The sequence below is a fragment of the Bombina bombina genome, chromosome 2, assembly GCF_027579735.1.
Source record: "Bombina bombina isolate aBomBom1 chromosome 2, aBomBom1.pri, whole genome shotgun sequence".
Taxonomy (NCBI): Eukaryota; Metazoa; Chordata; class Amphibia; order Anura; family Bombinatoridae; genus Bombina; species Bombina bombina.
In genome coordinates this window covers 18,545,860-18,572,382 of record NC_069500.1, presented here as the reverse complement: position 1 = coordinate 18,572,382, position 26,523 = coordinate 18,545,860, and the positions used below count along the sequence as shown (strand labels likewise).

General features: G+C 35.5%; 1 protein-coding gene across 1 annotated transcript in view; it reads left to right on the top strand.

Moving 5' to 3' along the window:
- LOC128646848 (nicalin-1-like) overlaps positions 1–26,286 on the top strand; it is a 152,737-nt gene extending 126,451 nt beyond the window's left edge. The window contains exons 11-12 of the mRNA XM_053699649.1: positions 25,845–25,883; positions 26,119–26,286. Of these exons, the coding sequence (XP_053555624.1) occupies positions 25,845–25,883; positions 26,119–26,286 (207 nt within the window). The remainder of the gene's footprint in view (positions 1–25,844; positions 25,884–26,118) is intronic.
- The last annotated feature ends 237 nt before the right edge of the window (positions 26,287–26,523 follow it).

The following is a 26,523-nucleotide window of genomic DNA, read 5'->3' as shown; positions in this document are numbered from 1 at the left end:
AATATAGTCTGTAATCTCAGAAATGATTCAGAAGTTGTACATTTTACTTACAATAATATAGTCTGTAATCTCAGAAATGATTCAGAAGTTGTACATTTTACTTACAATAATATAGTCTGTAATCTCAGAAATGATTCAGAAGTTGTACATTTTACTTACAATAATATAGTCTGTAATCTCAGAAATGATTCAGAAGTTGTACATTTTACTTACAATAATATAGTCTGTAATCTCAGAAATGATTCAGAAGTTGTACATTTTACTTACAATAATATAGTCTGTAATCTCAGAAATGATTCAGAAGTTGTACATTTTACTTACAATAATATAGTCTGTAATCTCAGAAATGATTCAGAAGTTGTACATTTTACTTACAATAATATAGTCTGTAATCTCAGAAATGATTCAGAAGTTGTACCTTTTACTTGCAATAATATAGTCTGTAATCTCAGAAATGATTCAGAAGTTGTACATTTTACTTGCAATAATATAGTCTGTAATCTCAGAAATGATTCAGAAGTTGTACCTTTTACTTACAATAATATAGTCTGTAATCTCAGAAATGATTCAGAAGTTGTACATTTTATTTGCAATAATATAGTCTGTAATCTCAGAAATGATTCAGAAGTTGTACATTTTACTTACAATAATATAGTCTGTAATCTCAGAAATGATTCAGAAGTTGTACATTTTACTTGCAATAATATAGTCTGTAATCTCAGAAATGATTCAGAAGTTGTACATTTTACTTGCAATAATATAGTCTGTAATCTCAGAAATGATTCAGAAGTTGTACATTTTACTTGTAATAATATAGTCTGTAATCTCAGAAATGATTCAGAAGTTGTACATTTTACTTGCAATAATATAGTCTGTAATCTCAGAAATGATTCAGAAGTTGTACATTTTACTTACAATAATATAGTCTGTAATCTCAGAAATGATTCAGAAGTTGTACATTTTACTTGCAATAATATAGTCTGTAATCTCAGAAATGATTCAGAAGTTGTACATTTTACTTACAATAATATAGTCTGTAATCTCAGAAATGATTCAGAAGTTGTACATTTTACATGCAATAATATAGTCTGTAATCTCAGAAATGATTCAGAAGTTGTACATTTTACTTACAATAATATAGTCTGTAATCTCAGAAATGATTCAGAAGTTGTACATTTTACTTACAATAATATAGTCTGTAATCTCAGAAATGATTCAGAAGTTGTACATTTTACATGCAATAATATAGTCTGTAATCTCAGAAATGATTCAGAAGTTGTACATTTTACTTGCAATAATATAGTCTGTAATCTCAGAAATGATTCAGAAGTTGTACATTTTACTTACAATAATATAGTCTGTAATCTCAGAAATGATTCAGAAGTTGTACATTTTACTTACAATAATATAGTCTGTAATCTCAGAAATGATTCAGAAGTTGTACATTTTACTTACAATAATATAGTCTGTAATCTCAGAAATGATTCAGAAGTTGTACCTTTTACTTACAATAATATAGTCTGTAATCTCAGAAATGATTCAGAAGTTGTACATTTTACTTACAATAATATAGTCTGTAATCTCAGAAATGATTCAGAAGTTGTACCTTTTACTTGCAATAATATAGTCTGTAATCTCAGAAATGATTCAGAAGTTGTACATTTTACTTGCAATAATATAGTCTGTAATCTCAGAAATGATTCAGAAGTTGTACATTTTACTTGCAATAATATAGTCTGTAATCTCAGAAATGATTCAGAAGTTCTACCTTTTACTTACAATAATATAGTCTGTAATCTCAGAAATGATTCAGTTTAATGCAACTAAAACACTGAGAAGGAATATTTTACATGTGACCTTCTTTGTGATTTGGTCAATGTCCCAAAAGGATTCATTCGGAATTGCTTTGCACCAAAAGCCTTTCTTCTTGAGACAACGCATTGACTTTTATTGCACATCTCAGATGATGTTTAATATCCAAGGAATAAAAATAGCGAGTGGCGAATGCACAGAGATGGCTCTTACATTGTACTCAAGTCCCAGCACTCGTTATCTATTTTAAGAGTCCTCATGAAGAAATAAATTAATCTTCTGAAGAATATTGCATTTGAAATGGGAAATGTGATAATCTGATTGCTCTCTTTGCATTTGCTAATTCTGTTAGTTTGATCATCAGAAATTAACTGTTGCAAGGATGGTGGCCCCTGTGATCGCTGTGTCAGCAAGAGATGTATTACTATAAAGGCTTCATGGTATACAAAGGCAAACTTACTTTTTTGTTTAGATAAATATCTTTATAAACTCAATCGTCTATGCACCCATGTCTATGCATACATACACACATATGCACATTCACTCATATATATATATATATATATATATACATATATATATATATATATATATATACATACATACATGCACTCACAGACATACATACATACACTCATACACAAACATACACATGCATGTACTCACAGACATACATACACTCACACACAAACATACACATGCATGCACTCACACACACATATGCACATTCACATATATATATACTGTACATGCACTCACACACATACATACACTCACACACAAACATACACATACATGCACTCACACACACACATATGCACATTCACTTATATATATATATATATATATATATATATATACTGTACATGCACTCACACACATACATACACTCACACACAAACATACACATACATGCACTCACACACACACATATGCACATTCACTTTTATATATATATATATATATAGATATATATATATATATATATATATATATATATATATATATATATATATATATACATGCACTCACAGACATACATACACTCATACACAAACATACACATGCATGTACTCACAGACATACATACACTCACACACAAACATACACATGCATGCACTCACACACACATATGCACATTCACACATATATATATATATATATATATATATATATATATATATATATATATATATATATATACTGTACATGCACTCACACACATACATACACTCACACACAAACATACACATACATGCACTCACACACACACATATGCACATTCACTCATATATATACATGCACACACAAACATACACACACATACATGCACTCTCACACACATATGCACATTCACTCATATACATACACACACACAAACATGCACACACACACATATGCACATTCACTCATATATATATATATATATATATATATATATATATATATATATATATATATATATACATGCACTCACACACATACATACACTCACACACAAACATACACATTCATGCACTCACACACACATGCACATTCACTCATATATATACATGCACACACACAAACATACACACACATACATGCACACATACAAACATATGCACATTCACTCATATATATATTTACATGCACACACACACAAACATGCACACACACACACACACATATGCACATTCACTTTTATATATATATACACATGCACACACAAACATACACACACATACATGCATACACACACACATATGCTCACTTTCTCATATATATACATGCACACACAAACACACACACATACATGCACACACACACACAAACATGCACACACTTATATGGACATTTATTCATATATATACACTCACACACAAACATACACATGCATGCACTCACACACACATATGCACATTCACATATATATATACTGTACATGCACTCACACACATACATACACTCACACACAAACATACACATACATGCACTCACACACACACATATGCACATTCACTTATATATATATATATATATATATATATATATATATATATATATATATATACTGTACATGCACTCACACACATACATACACTCACACACAAACATACACATACATGCACTCACACACACACATATGCACATTCACTTTTATATATATATATATATATATATATATATATATATATATATATATATATATATATATCTATATATATACATGCACTCACAGACATACATACACTCATACACAAACATACACATGCATGTACTCACAGACATACATACACTCACACACAAACATACACATGCATGCACTCACACACACATATGCACATTCACACATATATATATATATATATATATATATATATATATATATATATATATATATATATATATATACTGTACATGCACTCACACACATACATACACTCACACACAAACATACACATACATGCACTCACACACACACATATGCACATTCACTCATATATATACATGCACACACAAACATACACACACATACATGCACTCTCACACACATATGCACATTCACTCATATACATACACACACACAAACATGCACACACACACATATGCACATTCACTCATATATATATATATATATATATATATATATATATATATATATATATATATATATATATATATATATATATATATACATGCACTCACACACATACATACACTCACACACAAACATACACATTCATGCACTCACACACACATGCACATTCACTCATATATATACATGCACACACACAAACATACACACACATACATGCACACATACAAACATATGCACATTCACTCATATATATATTTACATGCACACACACACAAACATGCACACACACACACACACATATGCACATTCACTTTTATATATATATACACATGCACACACAAACATACACACACATACATGCATACACACACACATATGCTCACTTTCTCATATATATACATGCACACACAAACACACACACATACATGCACACACACACACAAACATGCACACACTTATATGGACATTTATTCATATATATACATGCACACACAAACATACAAACACACAAACTTGCACACACATATGCACATTCACTCATATATATATATATATATATATATATATATATACATGCACACACACAAACATACATGCACATACATGCACACACACACACACAAACATGCATGCACATACATACACACATACATGCACGCACACACACACAAACATGCATACACATACATACACACATACATGCACGCACACACACACAAACATACATGCACATACATGCACACACACACAAACATGCATGCACATACATACACACATACATGCACGCACACACACACAAACATGCATACACATACATACACACATGCACACACACACACAAACATACACACACATACATGCACTACCACATATGCACATTCACTCATATATATACATGCACACACACACACATACATGCACGCACACACACACAAACATGCATGCACATACATACACACATACATGCACACACACAAACATACATGCACATACATACACACACAAACATACATGTGCATACATACACACATACATGCACGTGCGCACACACACACACAAACATGCATGCACATACATACACACATACATGCACACAAACACAAACATACATGCACATACATACACACATACAAGCACACACACACACACACAAACATGCATGCACATACATACACACATGCATGCACGCACACACAAACATACATACACACATACATGCACACACACACAAACATGCATGCACATACATACACACATACATGCACGCACACACACAAACATACATGCACATACATACACACATACATGCACGCACAAACACACACACACAAACATGCATGCACATACATACAAACGCACAAGAAAGAACGGAGCACCAGCCGGGAGTGTATAAAACCATAATATTTATTTCAATACACTTGTTTAAAAACCAGGATACACAGGCAGAAAGGTGAACAAAAGGAGGTCAGCAAGCAAGCAACAGCTGATGCGTTTAAATACAATTGTGTTTATACAGTACATAATACATAACAATATTATTGCTAAAGAAAAATAATGTACATTCTAAGCAGGATAAACATATCTTACAACACCCCCTGTTTCATCATTTGTTATGTATTATGCACTGTATAAACACAATTGTATTTATTGGGGCTATGTACTGTCGCTTTAATACGCTCACTACTTGGAGCACAATAAGGTGTTAATTAATTAATTGTCCAATAGGAGGTAGCCTTTGTTTTTAAAAAGGCTGTCTTAGATTACATGGCCAGCAGCTTTGATTATGGCTTTCAGCCGAAACGCGTCAGCTGTTGCTTGCTTGCTGACCTCAGCAAGTTTATTGATATAAATATCATGGTTTTATACACTCCCGGCTGGTGCTCCGTTCTTTCTTGTGCTTTTACTATGTTTGACCTACCCCAGTGAAACACAGCCGGTGGGAGTTTGTATCCCTTGAACAGCTTCGAGAAACATAGGAGCCGACCCGCTATTGGACCTATCAAAGTGGAGCTAAGCCCTCACACCTCCGGTGATGCTGAGGAGTCATTGTACACGCACCAATCGAAGTTAAGGGAATGAACCTCACTTACCCTGGGTGAGTCAGAGGGATTTACCGGACACAACCACCTTGACACTACACATTGGTTTGCAGGAGGGACGCGGCGCCGAGAGTGGATTCTCGTGGCATCCAGGAAGGACACTCACTCTGTGCTTTGAGAAAAGCCGTTGAGGCCGAGTGAGCCCGTACCGATCTGCACCAGGTCTTCAGTGTCCTTCTATTCAGGTCGGATAAGCCGCTTCAGTTGCTTCAAGCCTCTTATTGGAAGTGGGATTGTTCCGTTGTCAGCTCCATATGTGGATATTTTTACTGTGTGGTCCACTAGTGCCTACTCTAACGTTTGCACCAGTATTAGGAGATACCTCTTGTTGTGCTATTTTGCACATACATACACACATACATGCACGCAATAACACAAAAAATACACAAACACAAACATGCACACACACATACATGCACACATACATGTACACACATAAATATACACATACATGTATACACACATACATACACACACATATATGCATACATACACACATACATGCACGCATACATGTACACACATAAACATACACATACATGCATACACACATACATGTACACACATAAACATACACATGCATGCATACACACATACATGTACACACATAAACATACACATACATGCATACATGTACACACATAAACATACACATACATGCATACACACATAAGCATACACATACATGCATACACACATACACATATATGCACACATACACACACATACATGCACATATACATGCGCATACACTCACACAAACATACACATACATGCATACACACATACATGTACACACATAAGCATACACATACATGCATACACACATACACACACATACATGCACATATACATGTGCATACACTCACACAAACATACACATACATGCATACACACATACATACACACATAAACATACATGTATACACACATACATACACACATAAACATACACATACATGCATACATACATACACACATAAACATACACATACATGTATACACACATACATACACACACATATGCATACATACACACACATACATGCACACATACATGTACACACATAAACATACACATACATGCATACACACATACATGTACGCAATCACACACAAAATACACAAACACAAACATGCACACACATACATGCACACATACATGTACACACAAACATACACATACATACATACACACATATGCACACATACACACACATACATGCACACATACATGCGCACACACTCACACAAACATACACATACATGCATACACACATACATACACATATATGCATACACACATACATACACACATAAACATACACATACATGCATACACACATAAACATACTCATACATGTATACACACATACATTCACACACATATGCATGCATACACACACATACATGCACACATACATGCGCACACACTCACACAAACATACATATACATGCATACACACATACATACACACATAAACATACACATACATGCATACACACATAAACATACACATACATGCATACACACATACATGCACGACATACATGCACACATACATGTACACACACAAACATACACATACATGCATACACACATACATACACACATATGCACACATACACACACATACATGCACACATACATGCACACACACTCACACAAACATACACATACATGCATACACACATACATACACACATATGCATACATACACACACATAGATGCGCACACACTCACACAAACATACACATACATGCACACACACATACATGCACACAAACATGTACACACACAAACATACACATACATGCATACACACATACATACACACATACATGCACACATACATGCGCACACACTCACACAAACATACACATGCATGCATACACACATACATACACACATATGCACACATACATGCACACACATGCAAATACATACATTCATACACACACATACATGCACACATATGGACTTTCCCTCATATATATACATGCACAAATACACACACACACAAACATGCACATACATACACACACACACACATACATTCATACACACACATGCATACACACATACATATATGCACACATATGCACATTCCCTCATAAATATACATGCACAAATACACACACACACATATGCGCACATACAGTTGCCAGCATTATTATTAATTGAACATGAAGCAGGGGCGCCCTGTCATGTCTCTCAGAAAGTCTCACACGTGGGTAGGTAAAGTGTCTGCATGAGTATACATGGATTATTGTAGCTCATATGGCAGGGGTGTCCAAACTTTGCTCTCCAGAGGTTTTGGAACTACATTTCCCATGATGCTCAGCTAGATAAAATGCTGGCTGAGCATCATCGGAAATGTAGTTCCAAAACCTCTGGAGAGCAAAGTATGAAAATATCACTGTTCTTGGGGTCTGTATGTGTCTTGTCACCTAGTGCCTGCTGTACCTACATACTGTTCCTTTGTGTCTATCTGTAAACTGTTATTTTGGGTCTACCTTTGCCTTGCCTCTTGGGCTAGGGCATATCTACAGGGGTCCCAGACCTGACCCACATATCAAGGGGCCCCTTCTAGCCCTTCAGTCAGTAGTATTCCTAGGTAATGCTTGGGCTCCACCTGCATCCTGTTGGCTACTCTGTGTGCCCCCTGTAATAATACTGAAAGTGAACGAGTTTTCCTTTATGATGGCAGGGTTTCTAAGAGGCTGAGACAATGCTGAACAGAAAAACCTGACACCATATTTTTACAAGTGTATTTTTTCTGGAGTGGACTAACCAAGGGAGAAAGCCAACAGTCACAGAGAAGCAGCTTCTTTTGATGGAGCATGTGATTGTGTATGTATGGAGTGCTTTGTATGTGCATATGGGTACTTGTTTTGTGTGTTTGTGTATGTATGGAGTGCTCTGTGTGTGCATATGGATACATGGGGCATGGCGGGACAGATGGCTAGCAACCTGGGACAGGGGGACAGACCCCTAAAATCGGGACTGTCCCACGAAAATCGGGACAGTTGGGGGGTATGGTATAGAGTGCTTTGTGTGTGCATATGGGTACCTGTTTTGTGTGATTGTGTATGTATGGAGTGCTTTGCGTGTGAATGTGTTTGCCTGTTTTATATGACTGTGAAAGCTTTGTGTACATGTTTTGTGTGATTGGGAATGGCTGTGGGGGCTTTGTGTGTGTATATGGGTGCCTGTTTTATGTGATTGTGTATGTATGGAGTGATTTGTGTGCATGTGGGTAACTGCTTTGTGTGATTGTGTGTGTATAGTATGCTTTGTGTGTGCATATGGATAACTGTTTTGTGTGATTGTGTGTGTATGGAGTGCTTTGTGTGTGCATGTGGGTACCTGTTTTGTGTGATTGTGCGTGTATTGTGTGCACCTGTTTTGTGTGATTGTGTTGTATGGAGTGCTTTGTGTGCATGTTGATAACTGTTTTGTGTGATTGTGTGTGTATGGAGTGCTTTGTGTGTGCATGTGGGTACCTGTTTTGTGTGATTGTGCGTGTATTGTGTGCACCTGTTTTGTGTGATTGTGTTGTATGGAGTGCTTTGTGTGCATGTTGATAACTGTTTTGTGTGATTGTGTGTGTATGGAGTGCTTTGTGTGTGCATGTGGGTACCTGTTTTGTGTGATTGTGTTGTATGGAGTGCTTTGTGTGCATGTTGATAACTGTTTTGTGTGATTGTGTATGCATGGTGTGCTTTGTGTGCATATGGGTACCTGTTTTGTGTGATTGTGTATGTATAGCATACCTCCCAACATTTCAAAATTCAAAAGAGGGACAACCCCCCTCCCCCCGCGGCAAAAAATTGAAATGTGGTGGGCAGGAGCAGGGACGGGGCTTAAAAAAATCATACGACCAAAGTAATATAAATAAAATTCAAAATAAAGTCATATCTTTTAATACTCTTAGGCAGCAAATCAAACACAAGCTCAAACCACTGGTATAGCTATGTGAGCTATGTATTTAATTAGTCTTTTGTAGGAAAAGTGCTAAATATTTTTATCTTAATTGAACATTTAATAATAAATTCTTTAAAACTGTTCTCTGCATTCTCCATTAATATTCTAGATTCTGGCCTTTAAAGTCAGCAAAAATGCACAGTAACACACTACATAGCATACACTTACACATGCAGATACACACACACTGCATAGCATACACTTACACATGCACAAACACACACACACACACACACACACTACATAGCATACACTTATACATGCAGATACACACACACACACACACACTACATAGTATACACTTATACATGCAGATACACACACACACTACATAGCATACACTTACACATGCAGATACACACACACACTGCATAGCATACACTTATACATGTAGATACACACACACACACTACATAGCATACACTTACACATGCAGATACACACACACACTGCATAGCATACACTTATACATGCAGATACACACACACACTACATAGCATACACTTACACATGCAGATACACACACACACTGCATAGCATACACTTACACATGCAGATACACAAACACTGCATAGCATACACTTACACATGCAGATACACACACACTACATAGCATACACTTACACATGCAGATACACACACACACTACATAGCATACACTTACACATGCAGATACACACACTACATATCATACACTTACACATGCAGATACACACACACTACATAGCATACACTTACACATGCAGATACACACACTACATATCATACACTTACACATGCAGATACACACACTACATAGCTTACACTTACACATGCAGATACACACACACACTACATAGCATACACTTACACATGCAGATACACACACACACACACACACTACATAGCATACACTTACTCATGCAGATACACACACACTACATATCATACACTTATACATGTAGATAGTTACACAAACACACACTACATAGCATACATTTATACATACAGATACACACACACACACACACACACTATATAGCATACACTTATACATGTAGATACACAAACACACACTACATAGCATACACTTATACATACAGATACACACACACACTACATAGCATACACTTATACATGCAGATACACACACATTACATAACTTACATTTATACATGCAGACACACACACTACATAGCAAACTCTTATACATACAGATACACACACACACTACATAGCATACACTTATACATGCAGATACACACATACACACTACATAGTATACACTTATACATACAGATACACACACACACTACATAGCAAACTCTTATACATACAGATACACACACACACTACATAGCATACACTTAAACATACAGATACACACACACACTACATAGCATACACTTATACATGCAGATACACACATACACACTACATAGTATACACTTATACATACAGATACACACACACACTACATAGCATACACTTATACATACAGATACACACACACACTACATAGCAAACTCTTATACATGCAGATACACACACACACTACATAGCATACACTTATACATACAGATACACACACACACTACATAGCATACACTTATACATACAGATACACACACACACTACATAGCATACACTTATACATACAGATACACACACTACATAGCATACACTTATACATGCAGATACACACACTACATAGCATACACTTATACATGCAGATACACACACTACATAGCATACACTTATACATGCAGATACACACACACACTACATAGCATACACTTATACATACAGATACACACACACACTACATAGCATACACTTATACATACAGATACACACACACACTACATAGCATACACTTATACATGCAGATACACATACACTACATAGCATACACTTATACATGCAGATACACATACACACTACATAGTATTCACTTATACATACAGATACACACACACACACTACATAGCATACACTTATACATACAGATACACACACACACACACACTACATAGCATACACTTATACATACAGATACACACACACACACTACATAGCATACACTTATACATACAGATACACACACACACACACACTACATAGCATACACTTATACATGCAGCTATACACACACATTACATAACTTACATTTATACATGCAGACACACACACTACATAGCAAACTCTTATATATGCAGATACACACACTAAATCATATATGGGTATCTGCAATTCAGTCTGTGGCTGCCACTGTTTGTTACCCTGGTGTTAGCACTGCTCATTGTTTAAAACTGAAGGCATGCTAGTATTATCACCAGGGGTTAGATGTCATCACTACCAGAGGTAGGTTAGAGAGGTCACCATTACCTGAGATCAGAGGGTATACAGCCTTCGGACTCCTGTAACACACACACCATTCCTTTTCCACAGGTAATTCCTTTTCCACAGACCCCTAAAATTGGGACTGTCCCGAGAAAATCGTGACAGTTGGGGGGTATGGTATAGAGTGCTTTGTGTGTGCATATGGGTACCTGTTTTGTGTGATTGTGTATGTATGGAGTGCTTTGTGTGTGCATGTGGGTACCTGTTTTGTGTGACTGTGAACTTATGGAGTGCTTTGTGTGTGCATATGGGTGCCTGTTTTATTTAACTGTGAATGTATGGAGTGCTTTGTGTGTGCATGTGGTTGCCTGTTTTATATGACTGTGAAAGTATAGAGTGCTTTGTGTGTATGTTTTGTGTGATTGTGAATGGCTGTGGGGGCTTTGTGTTTATATGGGTGCCTGTTTTGTGTGATTGTGTGTGTATAGTATGCTTTGTGTGTGTCTATGGATAACTGTTTTGTGTGATTGTGTATGTATGGAGTGTTTTTGTGTGCATGTGGGTAACTGTTTTGTGTGATTGTGTATGTATGGTGTGATTTGTGTGCATGTGGGTACCTGTTTTGTGTGATTGTGTATGTATGGAGTGCTCTTTGTGTGCATGTGGGTACCTGTTTGTGTTATTATGTATGTATAGTGTTCTTTGTGTGTGCATGTGGGTAACTGTTTTGTGTGATTGTGTATGTATGGTGTGCTGTGTGTGCATGTGGGTAACTGTTTTGTGTGGTTGTGTATGTATAGAGTGCTTTGAGTGTGCATGTGGGTTCCTATTTTGTGTGATTGTGTTGTATGGTGTGTTTTGTGTGCATATGGGTGCCTGTTTTGTGTGATTGTGTTGTATGGTGTGTTTTGTGTGCATATGGGTGCCTGTTTTGTGTGATTGTGTTGTATGGTGTGTTTTGTGTGCATATGGGTGCCTGTTTTGTGTGATTGTGTATGTATGGAGTGCTTTGTGTGCATATGGGTATCTGTTTTGTGTGATTGTGTATGTATGGAGTGCTTTGTGTGCATGTTGGTAACTGTTTTGTGTGATTGTGTATGTATGGAGTGCTTTGTGTGTGCATATGGGTACCTGTTTTTTGTGATTGTATGTATGGTGTGCTCTGTGTGTGCATGTGTGTGACTGTTTTGTTTGATTGTGTATGTATGGTGTGCTCTGTGTGTGAATGTGTGTGACTGTTTTGTGTGATTGTGTATGTATGGTGTGCTCTGTGTGTGCATGTGTGTGACTGTTTTGTGTGATTGTGTATGTATGGAGTGCTTTGTGTGTGCATATGGGTACCTGTTTTGTGTGATTGTGTATGTATGGTGTGCTTTGTGTGTGCATATGGGTACCTGTTTTTTGTGATTGTATGTATGGTGTGCTCTGTGTGTGCATGTGTGTGACTGTTTTGTGTGATTGTGTATGTATGGTGTGCTTTGTGTGCATGTGGGTAACTGTTTTGTGTGATTATGTATGTATGGTGTGACGGACACCGGCTACCCCAACTGGGTAGCCCTGCCAAAGGGTCCTTCTTGTACCTGAAACTTGTAGCTATAGAGCGGAGAGAAGTGATTATAGCAAGAGCCTACCCAAATAACCAGACAAGACCAGTATTCAGGTGAAATACGAACAGACTTTATTGTGAAACACACACTGTTTATATACACACTGACCATCTTGATAAGGGTATTATCTGACCCCTAGATCTCCCACTATTCCCGCCCCTCCAGACAGACTGGCACCCCCATAGGAGCCATAGTTCCTTAGAGTCCCTGCAATACCTAGACCATGGTTTTGGGGTGATCCCAAGGGAGCGGCGGCTATTCCCAGGTACCAGTGGAGAGCTCCAGACCCCAAGATGTCCCAGTCCAAAAAGCTACATGATCCATCGCTGGAGGTCGGAGCGGCAGCTCTTCAAAGGTACTCCGGGTAAGCCAGGGGGAGTAGGGATTGTAGGGGGGTCTGAAACCCCAAATTCCCAAGAGAGCTCCCTTCCGGGAATCACTCCACCTATTACCCTCCATAGGAAGTGTCAATCCCCAAAAGAGCGGAGTTCTGTGGCAAAAGGCCACAGGAGCGACCTAGGGTAAAGGTCAGTGGGGCCCTGGTTAGCCTGGTCAGCTAGTAGTTCCATGAGCCCTGTCAGCCGGGAAGGGGTCAGGCGGTAAGAGATCAGCTCTTCCAAAAGAAGGTATGAATAGGGAGAATACAACAGGGAAAGAATTTGGGACATCCCGTAATCCATAAAGGGACAGAAAACGAGGTTATTTAACAGTGACCTAGGTAGTTGGGGGTGGGGGTAGCCTTGGCAGCCTGATATCTGTGACATATGGTTTGCTTTGTGTGCATGTGGGTAACTATTTTGTGTGATTGTGTATGTATTGAGTGCTTTGTGTGTGCATATGGGTACCTGTTTTGTGTGATTGTATGTATGGAGTGCTTTGTGGACATGTGGGTACCTGTGTGATTGTATGTATGTATGAAGTGCTTTGTGTGTGCATGTGGGTACCTGTTTTGTGTGATTGTATGTATGGTGTGCTTTGTGTGTGCATGTGGGTAACTGTGTTTTGTGATTGTGTACGTATGGAGTGCTTTGTGTGTGCATATGGGTACATGTTTTGTATGCTTGTGTATGTATGGTGTGCTTAGTGTGTGCATATGGGTACCTATTTGTGCGATTGTGTATGTATAGAGTGCTTTGTGTACATGTGGGTACCTGTTTTGTGTGATTGTGTATGTATGGTGTGCTTTGTGTGTGCATGTGGGTAACTGCTTTGTGTGATTGTGTATGTATGGCGTGCTTTAGTGTGCATGTGGGTACCTGTTTTGTGATTGTGTATGTATGATGTGCTTTGTGTGCATGTGGGTACCTGTTTTGTGATTGTGTATGTATGGTGTGCTTTGTGTGCATGTGGGTAACTGTTTTGTGTGATTGTGTATGTATGGAGTGCTTTGTGTGCATGTGGGTACCTGTTTTGTGTGATTGTGTATGTATGGAGTGCTTTGTGTGCATGTGGGTACCTGTTTTGTGTGATTGTGTATGTATGGAGTGCTTTGTGTGCATGTGGGTACCTGTTTTGTGTGATTGTGTATGTATGGAGTGCTTTGTGTGTGCATGTGGGTACCTGTTTTGTGTGATTGTGTATGTATGGAGTGCTTTGTGTGTGCATGTGGGTACCTGTTATGTGTGATTGTGTATGTATGGAGTGCTTTGTGTGTGCATGTGGGTACCTGTTATGTGTGATTGTGTATGTATGGAGTGCTTTGTGTGCATGTGGGTACCTGTTTTGTGATTGTGTATGTATGGTGTTCTTTCTGTGCATGTGGGTAATTGCTTTGTGTGATTGTGTATGTACAAGAACAACCCAGGTTGTTCATCAAAAATGGGCCTGCATTCTTGCTTTTCAAATAAAAATACCAAGAGAATGAAGAACATTTGATAATAGGAGTAAATTAGAAAAATCCTTAAAATTACATGCTCTATCTGAATCACAAAAGAAAAAAAAAATAGGTTCATTGTCCCTTTAAATACACATATACACACTCAGAAACCCACCAATGTGCATGCACAAAAGCACACAAATACATTCAGACATGTATGCACACCTGTAAACAATATATACTCATACAAACTCACTGATATACACAAAAATACATTCACACATGTATGCACACCTGTAAACAATATATACTCATATAAACTCACTGATATACACACAAATACATTCAGACATGTATGCACACCTGTAAACAATATATACTCATACAAACTCACTGTTATACACACAAATACATTCAGACATGTATGCACACCTGTAAACAATATATACTCATATAAACTCACTGATATACACACAAATACATTCAGACAGGTATGCACACCTGTAAACAATATATACTCATACAAACTCACTGATATACACACAAATACAGTCAGACATGTATGCACACCTGTAAACGATATATACTCATACAAACTCACTGATATACACACAAATACATTCAGACATGTATGCACACCTGTAAACAATATATACTCATACAAACTCACTGATATACACACAAATACATTCAGACATGTATGCACACCTGTAAACAATATATACTCATACAAACACACTGATATACACACAAATACATTCAGACATGTATGCACACCTGTAAACAATATATACTCATATAAACTCACTGATATACACACAAATACATTCAGACATGTATGCACACCTGTAAACGATATATACTCATACAAACACACTGATATACACACAAATACATTCAGACATGTATGCACACCTGTAAACAATATATACTCATACAAACACACTGATATACACACAAATACATTCAGACATGTATGCACACGTGTAAACAATATATACTCATACAAACACACTGATATACACACAAATACATTCAGACATGTATGCACACCTGTAAACAATATATACTCATACAAACTCACTGATATACACAAAAATACATTCAGACATGTATGCACACCTGTAAACAATATATACTCATACAAACTCACTGATATACACACAAATACAGTCAGACATGTATGCACACCTGTAAACAATATATACTCATACAAACACACTGATATACACACAAATACATTCAGACATGTATGCACACCTGTAAACAATATATACTCATACAAACTCACTGATATACACACAAATACAGTCAGACATGTATGCACACCTGTACACAATATATACTCATATAAACTCACTGATATACACAAAAATACATTCACACATGTATGCACACCTGTAAACAATATATACTCATATAAACTCACTGATATACACACAAATACATTCAGACATGTATGCACACCTGTAAACAATATATACTCATACAAACTCACTGTTATACACACAAATACAGTCAGACATGTATGCACACCTGTAAACAATATATACTCATACAAACACACTGATATACACACAAATACATTCAGACATGTATGCACACCTGTAAACAATATATACTCATACAAACTCACTGATATACACACAAATACAGTCAGACATGTATGCACACCTGTACACAATATATACTCATATAAACTCACTGATATACACAAAAATACATTCACACATGTATGCACACCTGTAAACAATATATACTCATATAAACTCACTGATATACACACAAATACATTCAGACATGTATGCACACCTGTAAACGATATATACTCATACAAACACACTGATATACACACAAATACATTCAGACATGTATGCACACCTGTAAACAATATATACTCATACAAACACACTGATATATACACAAATACATTCAGACATGTATGCACACCTGTAAACAATATATACTCATACAAACTCACTGATATACACACAAATACAGTCAGACATGTATGCACACCTGTAAACAATATATACTCATACAAACTCACTGATATACACACAAATACATTCAGACATGTATGCACACCTGTAAACAATATATACTCATATAAACTCACTGATATACACACAAATACATTCAGACAGGTATGCACACCTGTAAACAATATATACTCATACAAACTCACTGATATACACACAAATACATTCAGACATGTATGCACACCTGTAAACAATATATACTCATACAAACTCACTGACATACACAAAAATACATTCAGACATGTATGCACACCTGTAAACAATATATACTCATACAAACTCACTGATATACACACAAATACATTCAGACATGTATGCACACCTGTAAACAATATATAATCATACAAACTCACTGATATACACACAAATACATTCAGACATGTATACACACCTGTAAACAATATATACTCATACAAACTCACTGATATACACACAAATACATTCAGACATGTATGCACACCTGTAAACAATATATACTCATACAAACACACTGATATACACACAAATACATTCAGACATGTATGCACACCTGTAAACAATATATACTCATACAAACTCACTGATATACACACAAATACATTCAGACATGTATGCACACCTGTAAACGATATATACTCATACAAACACACTGATATACACACAAATACATTCAGACATGTATGCACACCTGTAAACAATATATACTCATACAAACACACTGATATACACACAAATACATTCAGACATGTATGCACACGTGTAAACAATATATACTCATACAAACACACTGATATACACACAAATACATTCAGACATGTATGCACACCTGTAAACAATATATACTCATACAAACTCACTGATATACACAAAAATACATTCAGACATGTATGCACACCTGTAAACAATATATACTCATACAAACTCACTGATATACACACAAATACAGTCAGACATGTATGCACATCTGTAAACAATATATACTCATACAAACACACTGATATACACACAAATACATTCAGACATGTATGCACACCTGTAAACAATATATACTCATACAAACACACTGATATACACACAAATACATTCAGACATGTATGCACACCTGTAAACAATATATACTCATATAAACTCACTGATATACACACAAATACATTCAGACATGTATGCACACCTGTAAACGATATATACTCATACAAACACACTGATATACACACAAATACATTCAGACATGTATGCACACCTGTAAACAATATATACTCATACAAACTCCCTGATATACACACAAATACATTCAGACATGTATGCACACCTGTAAACAATATATACTCATTCAAACTCACTGATATACACACAAATACAGTCAGACATGTATGCACACCTGTAAACAATATATACTCATACAAACTCACTGTTATACACACAAATACAGTCAGACATGTATGCACACCTGTAAACAATATATACTCATACAAACACACTGATATACACACAAATACATTCAGACATGTATGCACACCTGTAAACAATATATACTCATACAAACTCACTGATATACACACAAATACAGTCAGACATGTATGCACACCTGTACACAATATATACTCATATAAACTCACTGATATACACAAAAATACATTCACACATGTATGCACACCTGTAAACAATATATACTCATATAAACTCACTGATATACACACAAATACATTCAGACATGTATGCACACCTGTAAACAATATATACTCATACAAACTCACTGTTATACACACAAATACAGTCAGACATGTATGCACACCTGTAAACAATATATACTCATACAAACACACTGATATACACACAAATACATTCAGACATGTATGCACACCTGTAAACAATATATACTCATACAAACTCACTGATATACACACAAATACAGTCAGACATGTATGCACACCTGTACACAATATATACTCATATAAACTCACTGATATACACAAAAATACATTCACACATGTATGCACACCTGTAAACAATATATACTCATATAAACTCACTGATATACACACAAATACATTCAGACATGTATGCACACCTGTAAACGATATATACTCATACAAACACACTGATATACACACAAATACATTCAGACATGTATGCACACCTGTAAACAATATATACTCATACAAACACACTGATATATACACAAATACATTCAGACATGTATGCACACCTGTAAACAATATATACTCATACAAACTCACTGATATACACACAAATACAGTCAGACATGTATGCACACCTGTAAACAATATATACTCATACAAACTCACTGATATACACACAAATACATTCAGACATGTATGCACACCTGTAAACAATATATACTCATATAAACTCACTGATATACACACAAATACATTCAGACAGGTATGCACACCTGTAAACAATATATACTCATACAAACTCACTGATATACACACAAATACATTCAGACATGTATGCACACCTGTAAACAATATATACTCATACAAACTCACTGACATACACAAAAATACATTCAGACATGTATGCACACCTGTAAACAATATATACTCATACAAACTCACTGATATACACACAAATACATTCAGACATGTATGCACACCTGTAAACAATATATACTCATACAAACTCACTGATATACACACAAATACATTCAGACATGTATGCACACCTGTAAACAATATATACTCATACAAACACACTGATATACACACAAATACATTCAGACATGTATGCACACCTGTAAACAATATATACTCATATAAACTCACTGATATACACACAAATACATTCAGACATGTATGCACACCTGTAAACGATATATACTCATACAAACACACTGATATACACACAAATACATTCAGACATGTATGCACACCTGTAAACAATATATACTCATACAAACACACTGATATACACACAAATACATTCAGACATGTATGCACACGTGTAAACAATATATACTCATACAAACACACTGATATACACACAAATACATTCAGACATGTATGCACACCTGTAAACAATATATACTCATACAAACTCACTGATATACACAAAAATACATTCAGACATGTATGCACACCTGTAAACAATATATACTCATACAAACTCACTGATATACACACAAATACAGTCAGACATGTATGCACATCTGTAAACAATATATACTCATACAAACACACTGATATACACACAAATACATTCAGACATGTATGCACACCTGTAAACAATATATACTCATACAAACACACTGATATACACACAAATACATTCAGACATGTATGCACACCTGTAAACAATATATACTCATATAAACTCACTGATATACACACAAATACATTCAGACATGTATGCACACCTGTAAACGATATATACTCATACAAACACACTGATATACACACAAATACATTCAGACATGTATGCACACCTGTAAACAATATATACTCATACAAACACACTGATATACACACAAATACATTCAGACATGTATGCACACGTGTAAACAATATATACTCATACAAACACACTGATATATACACAAATACATTCAGACATGTATGCACACCTGTAAACAATATATACTCATACAAACACACTGATATATACACAAATACATTCAGACATGTATGCACACGTGTAAACAATATATACTCATACAAACACACTGATATACACACAAATACATTCAGACATGTATGCACACCTGTAAACAATATATACTCATACAAACTCACTGATATACACAAAAATACATTCAGACATGTATGCACACCTGTAAACAATATATACTCATACAAACTCACTGATATACACACAAATACAGTCAGACATGTATGCACACCTGTACACAATATATACTCATACAAACTCACTGTTATACACACAAATACATTCAGACATGTATGCACACCTGTAAACAATATATACTCATACAAACTCACTGATATACACACAAATACAGTCAGACATGTATGCACCTCTGTAAACAATATATACTCATACAAACTCACTGATATGCACACCTGTAAACGATATATACTCATACAAACTCGCTGATATACACACAAATACAATCAGACATGTATGCACACCTGTAAACAATATATACTCATACAAACTCACTGATATACACACAAATACAATCAGACATGTATGCACACCTGTAAACAATATATACTCATACAAACTCACTGATATACACACAAATACAGTCAGACATGTATGCACACCTGTACACAATATATACTCATACAAACGCACTGATATACACACAAATACAGTCAGACATGTATGCACACCTGTAAACAATATATACTCATACAAACTCACTGATATACACACAAATACAGTCAGACATGTATGCACACCTGTAAACAATATATACTCATACAAACACACTGATATACACACAAATACATTCAGACATGTATGCACACCTGTAAACAATATATACTCATACAAACTCCCTGATATACACACAAATACATTCAGACATGTATGCACACCTGTAAACAATATATACTCATTCAAACTCACTGATATACACACAAATACAGTCAGACATGTATGCACACCTGTAAACAATATATACTCATACAAACACACTGATATACACACAAATACATTCAGACATGTATGCACACCTGTAAACAATATATACTCATACAAACTCACTGATATACACACAAATACAGTCAGACATGTATGCACACCTGTACACAATATATACTCATACAAACTCACTGTTATACACACAAATACATTCAGACATGTATGCACACCTGTAAACAATATATACTCATACAAACTCACTGATATACACACAAATACATTCAGACATGTATGCACACCTGTAAACAATATATACTCATACAAACTCACTGATATACACACAAATACAGTCAGACATGTATGCACACCTGTAAACAATATATACTCATACAAACTCACTGATATACACACAAATACATTCAGACATGTATGCACACCTGTAAACGATATATACTCATACAAACTCACTGATATACACACAAATACATTCAGACATGTATGCACACCTGTAAACAATATATACTCATACAAACTCACTGATATACACACAAATACAGTCAGACATGTATGCACACCTGTAAACGATATATACTCATACAAACTCACTGATATACACACAAATACAATCAGACATGTATGCACACCTGTAAACAATATATACTCATACAAACTCACTGATATACACACAAATACAGTCAGACATGTATGCACACCTGTAAACAATATATACTCATACAAACACACTGATATACACACAAATACATTCAGACATGTATGCACACCTGTAAACAATATATACTCATACAAACTCACTGATATACACACAAATACATTCAGACATGTATGCACCTCTGTAAACAATATATACTCATACAAACTCACTCTTATACACACAAATAGATTCCGACATGTATGCACACCTGTAAACAATATATACTCATACAAACTCACTGATATACACACAAATACATTCAGACATGTATGCACACCTGTAAACAATATATACTCATACAAACTCACTGATATACACACAAATACAGTCAGACATGTATGCACACCTGTAAACAATATATACTCATACAAACTCACTGATATACACACAAATACAGTCAGACATGTATGCACACCTGTAAACAATATATACTCATACAAACTCACTGATATACACACAAATACATTCAGACATGTATGCACACCTGTAAACAATATATACTCATACAAACTCACTGATATACACACAAATACATTCAGACATGTATGCACCTCTGTAAACAATATATACTCATACAAACTCACTCTTATACACACAAATAGATTCCGACATGTATGCACACCTGTAAACAATATATACTCATACAAACTCACTGATATACACACAAATACATTCAGACATGTATGCACACCTGTAAACAATATATACTCATACAAACTCACTGATATACACACAAATACAGTCAGACATGTATGCACACCTGTAAACAATATATACTCATACAAACTCACTGATATACACACAAATACAGTCAGACATGTATGCACACCTGTAAACAATATATACTCATACAAACTCACTGATATACACACAAATACATTCAGACATGTATGCACACCTGTAAACAATATATACTCATACAAACTCACTGATATACACACAAATACATTCAGACATGTATGCACACCTGTAAACAATATATACTTATTCACACTCACTGATATACACACAAATACATCCAGACATGTATGCACACCTGTAAACAATATATACTCATACAAACTCCCTGATATACACACAAATACATTCAGACATGTATGCACACCTGTAAACAATATATACTCATACAAACTCACTGATATACACACAAATACATTCAGACATGTATGCACACCTGTAAACAATATATACTCATACAAACTCACTGATATACACACAAATACATTCAGACATGTATGCACACCTGTAAACAATATATACTCATACAAAATCACTGATATACACACAAATACATTCAGACATGTATGCACACCTGTAAACAATATATACTCATACAAACTCACTGATATACACACAAATACATTCAGACATGTATGCACACCTGTAAACAATATATACTCATATAAACTCACTGATATACACACAAATACAGTCAGACATGTATGCACACGTGTAAACAATATATACTCATACAAACTCACTGATATACACACAAATACAGTCAGACATGTATGCACACCTGTAAACAATATATACTCATACAAACTCACTGATATACACACAAATACAGTCAGACATGTATGCACCTCTGTAAACAATATATACTCATACAAACTCACTCTTATACACACAAATAGATTCCGACATGTATGCACACCTGTACACAATATATACTCATACAAACTCACTGTTATACACACAAATACATTCAGACATGTATGCACACCTGTAAACAATATATACTCATACAAACTCGCTGATATACACACAAATACATTCATACATGTATGAACACCTGTAAACAATATATACTCATACAAACTCGCTGATATACACACAAATACATTCATACATGTATGCACACCTGTACACAATATATACTCATACAAACTCACTGATATACACACAAATAGATTCCGACATGTATGCACACCTGTACACAATATATACTCATACAAACTCGCTGATATACACACAAATACAGTCAGACATGTATGCACACCTGTAAACAATATATACTCATACAAACACACTGTTATACACACATGATCTTATAAAATACAATTGCAATAAAAAATGCAACAATGAATAATGAGGATGTTCTTTATACTGATTAAGGAAATAAGAACACTGATGGGTTATCCTGCGAACTAGTTGTCATATTGCTGTAGCATATAAATACTTTATCTACAGTATTACTAGTGCTGTAGATTATATATAGACTGTAAACAAAACTTCATATTGTTGCTCCCTCTGGTGGTGATTTTCAGAAGTACAGAAAATAATTTTGATTTATGTCATTTGTTTTTTTAGGATCCTTCAGAGACACTGCAGATCTTTCAGGGGGAGCTGGTAGGTGCTATTATTTATCTAAAACTATGTTTTGCTTAAAAAACAAACAAAAACAAAACAAAACCCAGCTTTCCCAAAATTATCCCTTGCATGATAGAGGCAACCTTTTAAGTAGCCCCTTCTTGTTGCCTACGGTTATCTTATGGCTATAAAAATGCTGAACATCATTGGTTCCCTGGTTCCTAGTGTGTATATAATGATTATTTTGTTTAATTTGCGCTAATGTTTCTTACAGGAGGTGCAGGAGTCTCGGCTAGGCGCCATACTAGACTGCTTGGTGGCACAGCCGAGAGCAGCGCAACTGATTGGGAAGAACCACCCCCTGCTGTCTACCATAGAGCATCTCTTCCGCCAGCACCTGAGTGATGTCAAGGGTCATGTGTTTAAGCCTAATGACAAGTAAATTCCTTTAACAAAATATATATTTATTGGATTACTATAAATATTAGCACCCTTATGCTTTGTCGCAAGTAGTACCTAGTTACCCCAGAATATGCTTTGTAAAAAAGATAAAAAAGAACTTAGTTCTTTTTTATTTTTGTACTTTAGTTAGTTTATTTAATTGTAGTTATTTGTAGGTATTGTATTTAATTAATTTATTGATAGTGTAGTGTTAGGTTTAATTGTAGGTAATTGTAGG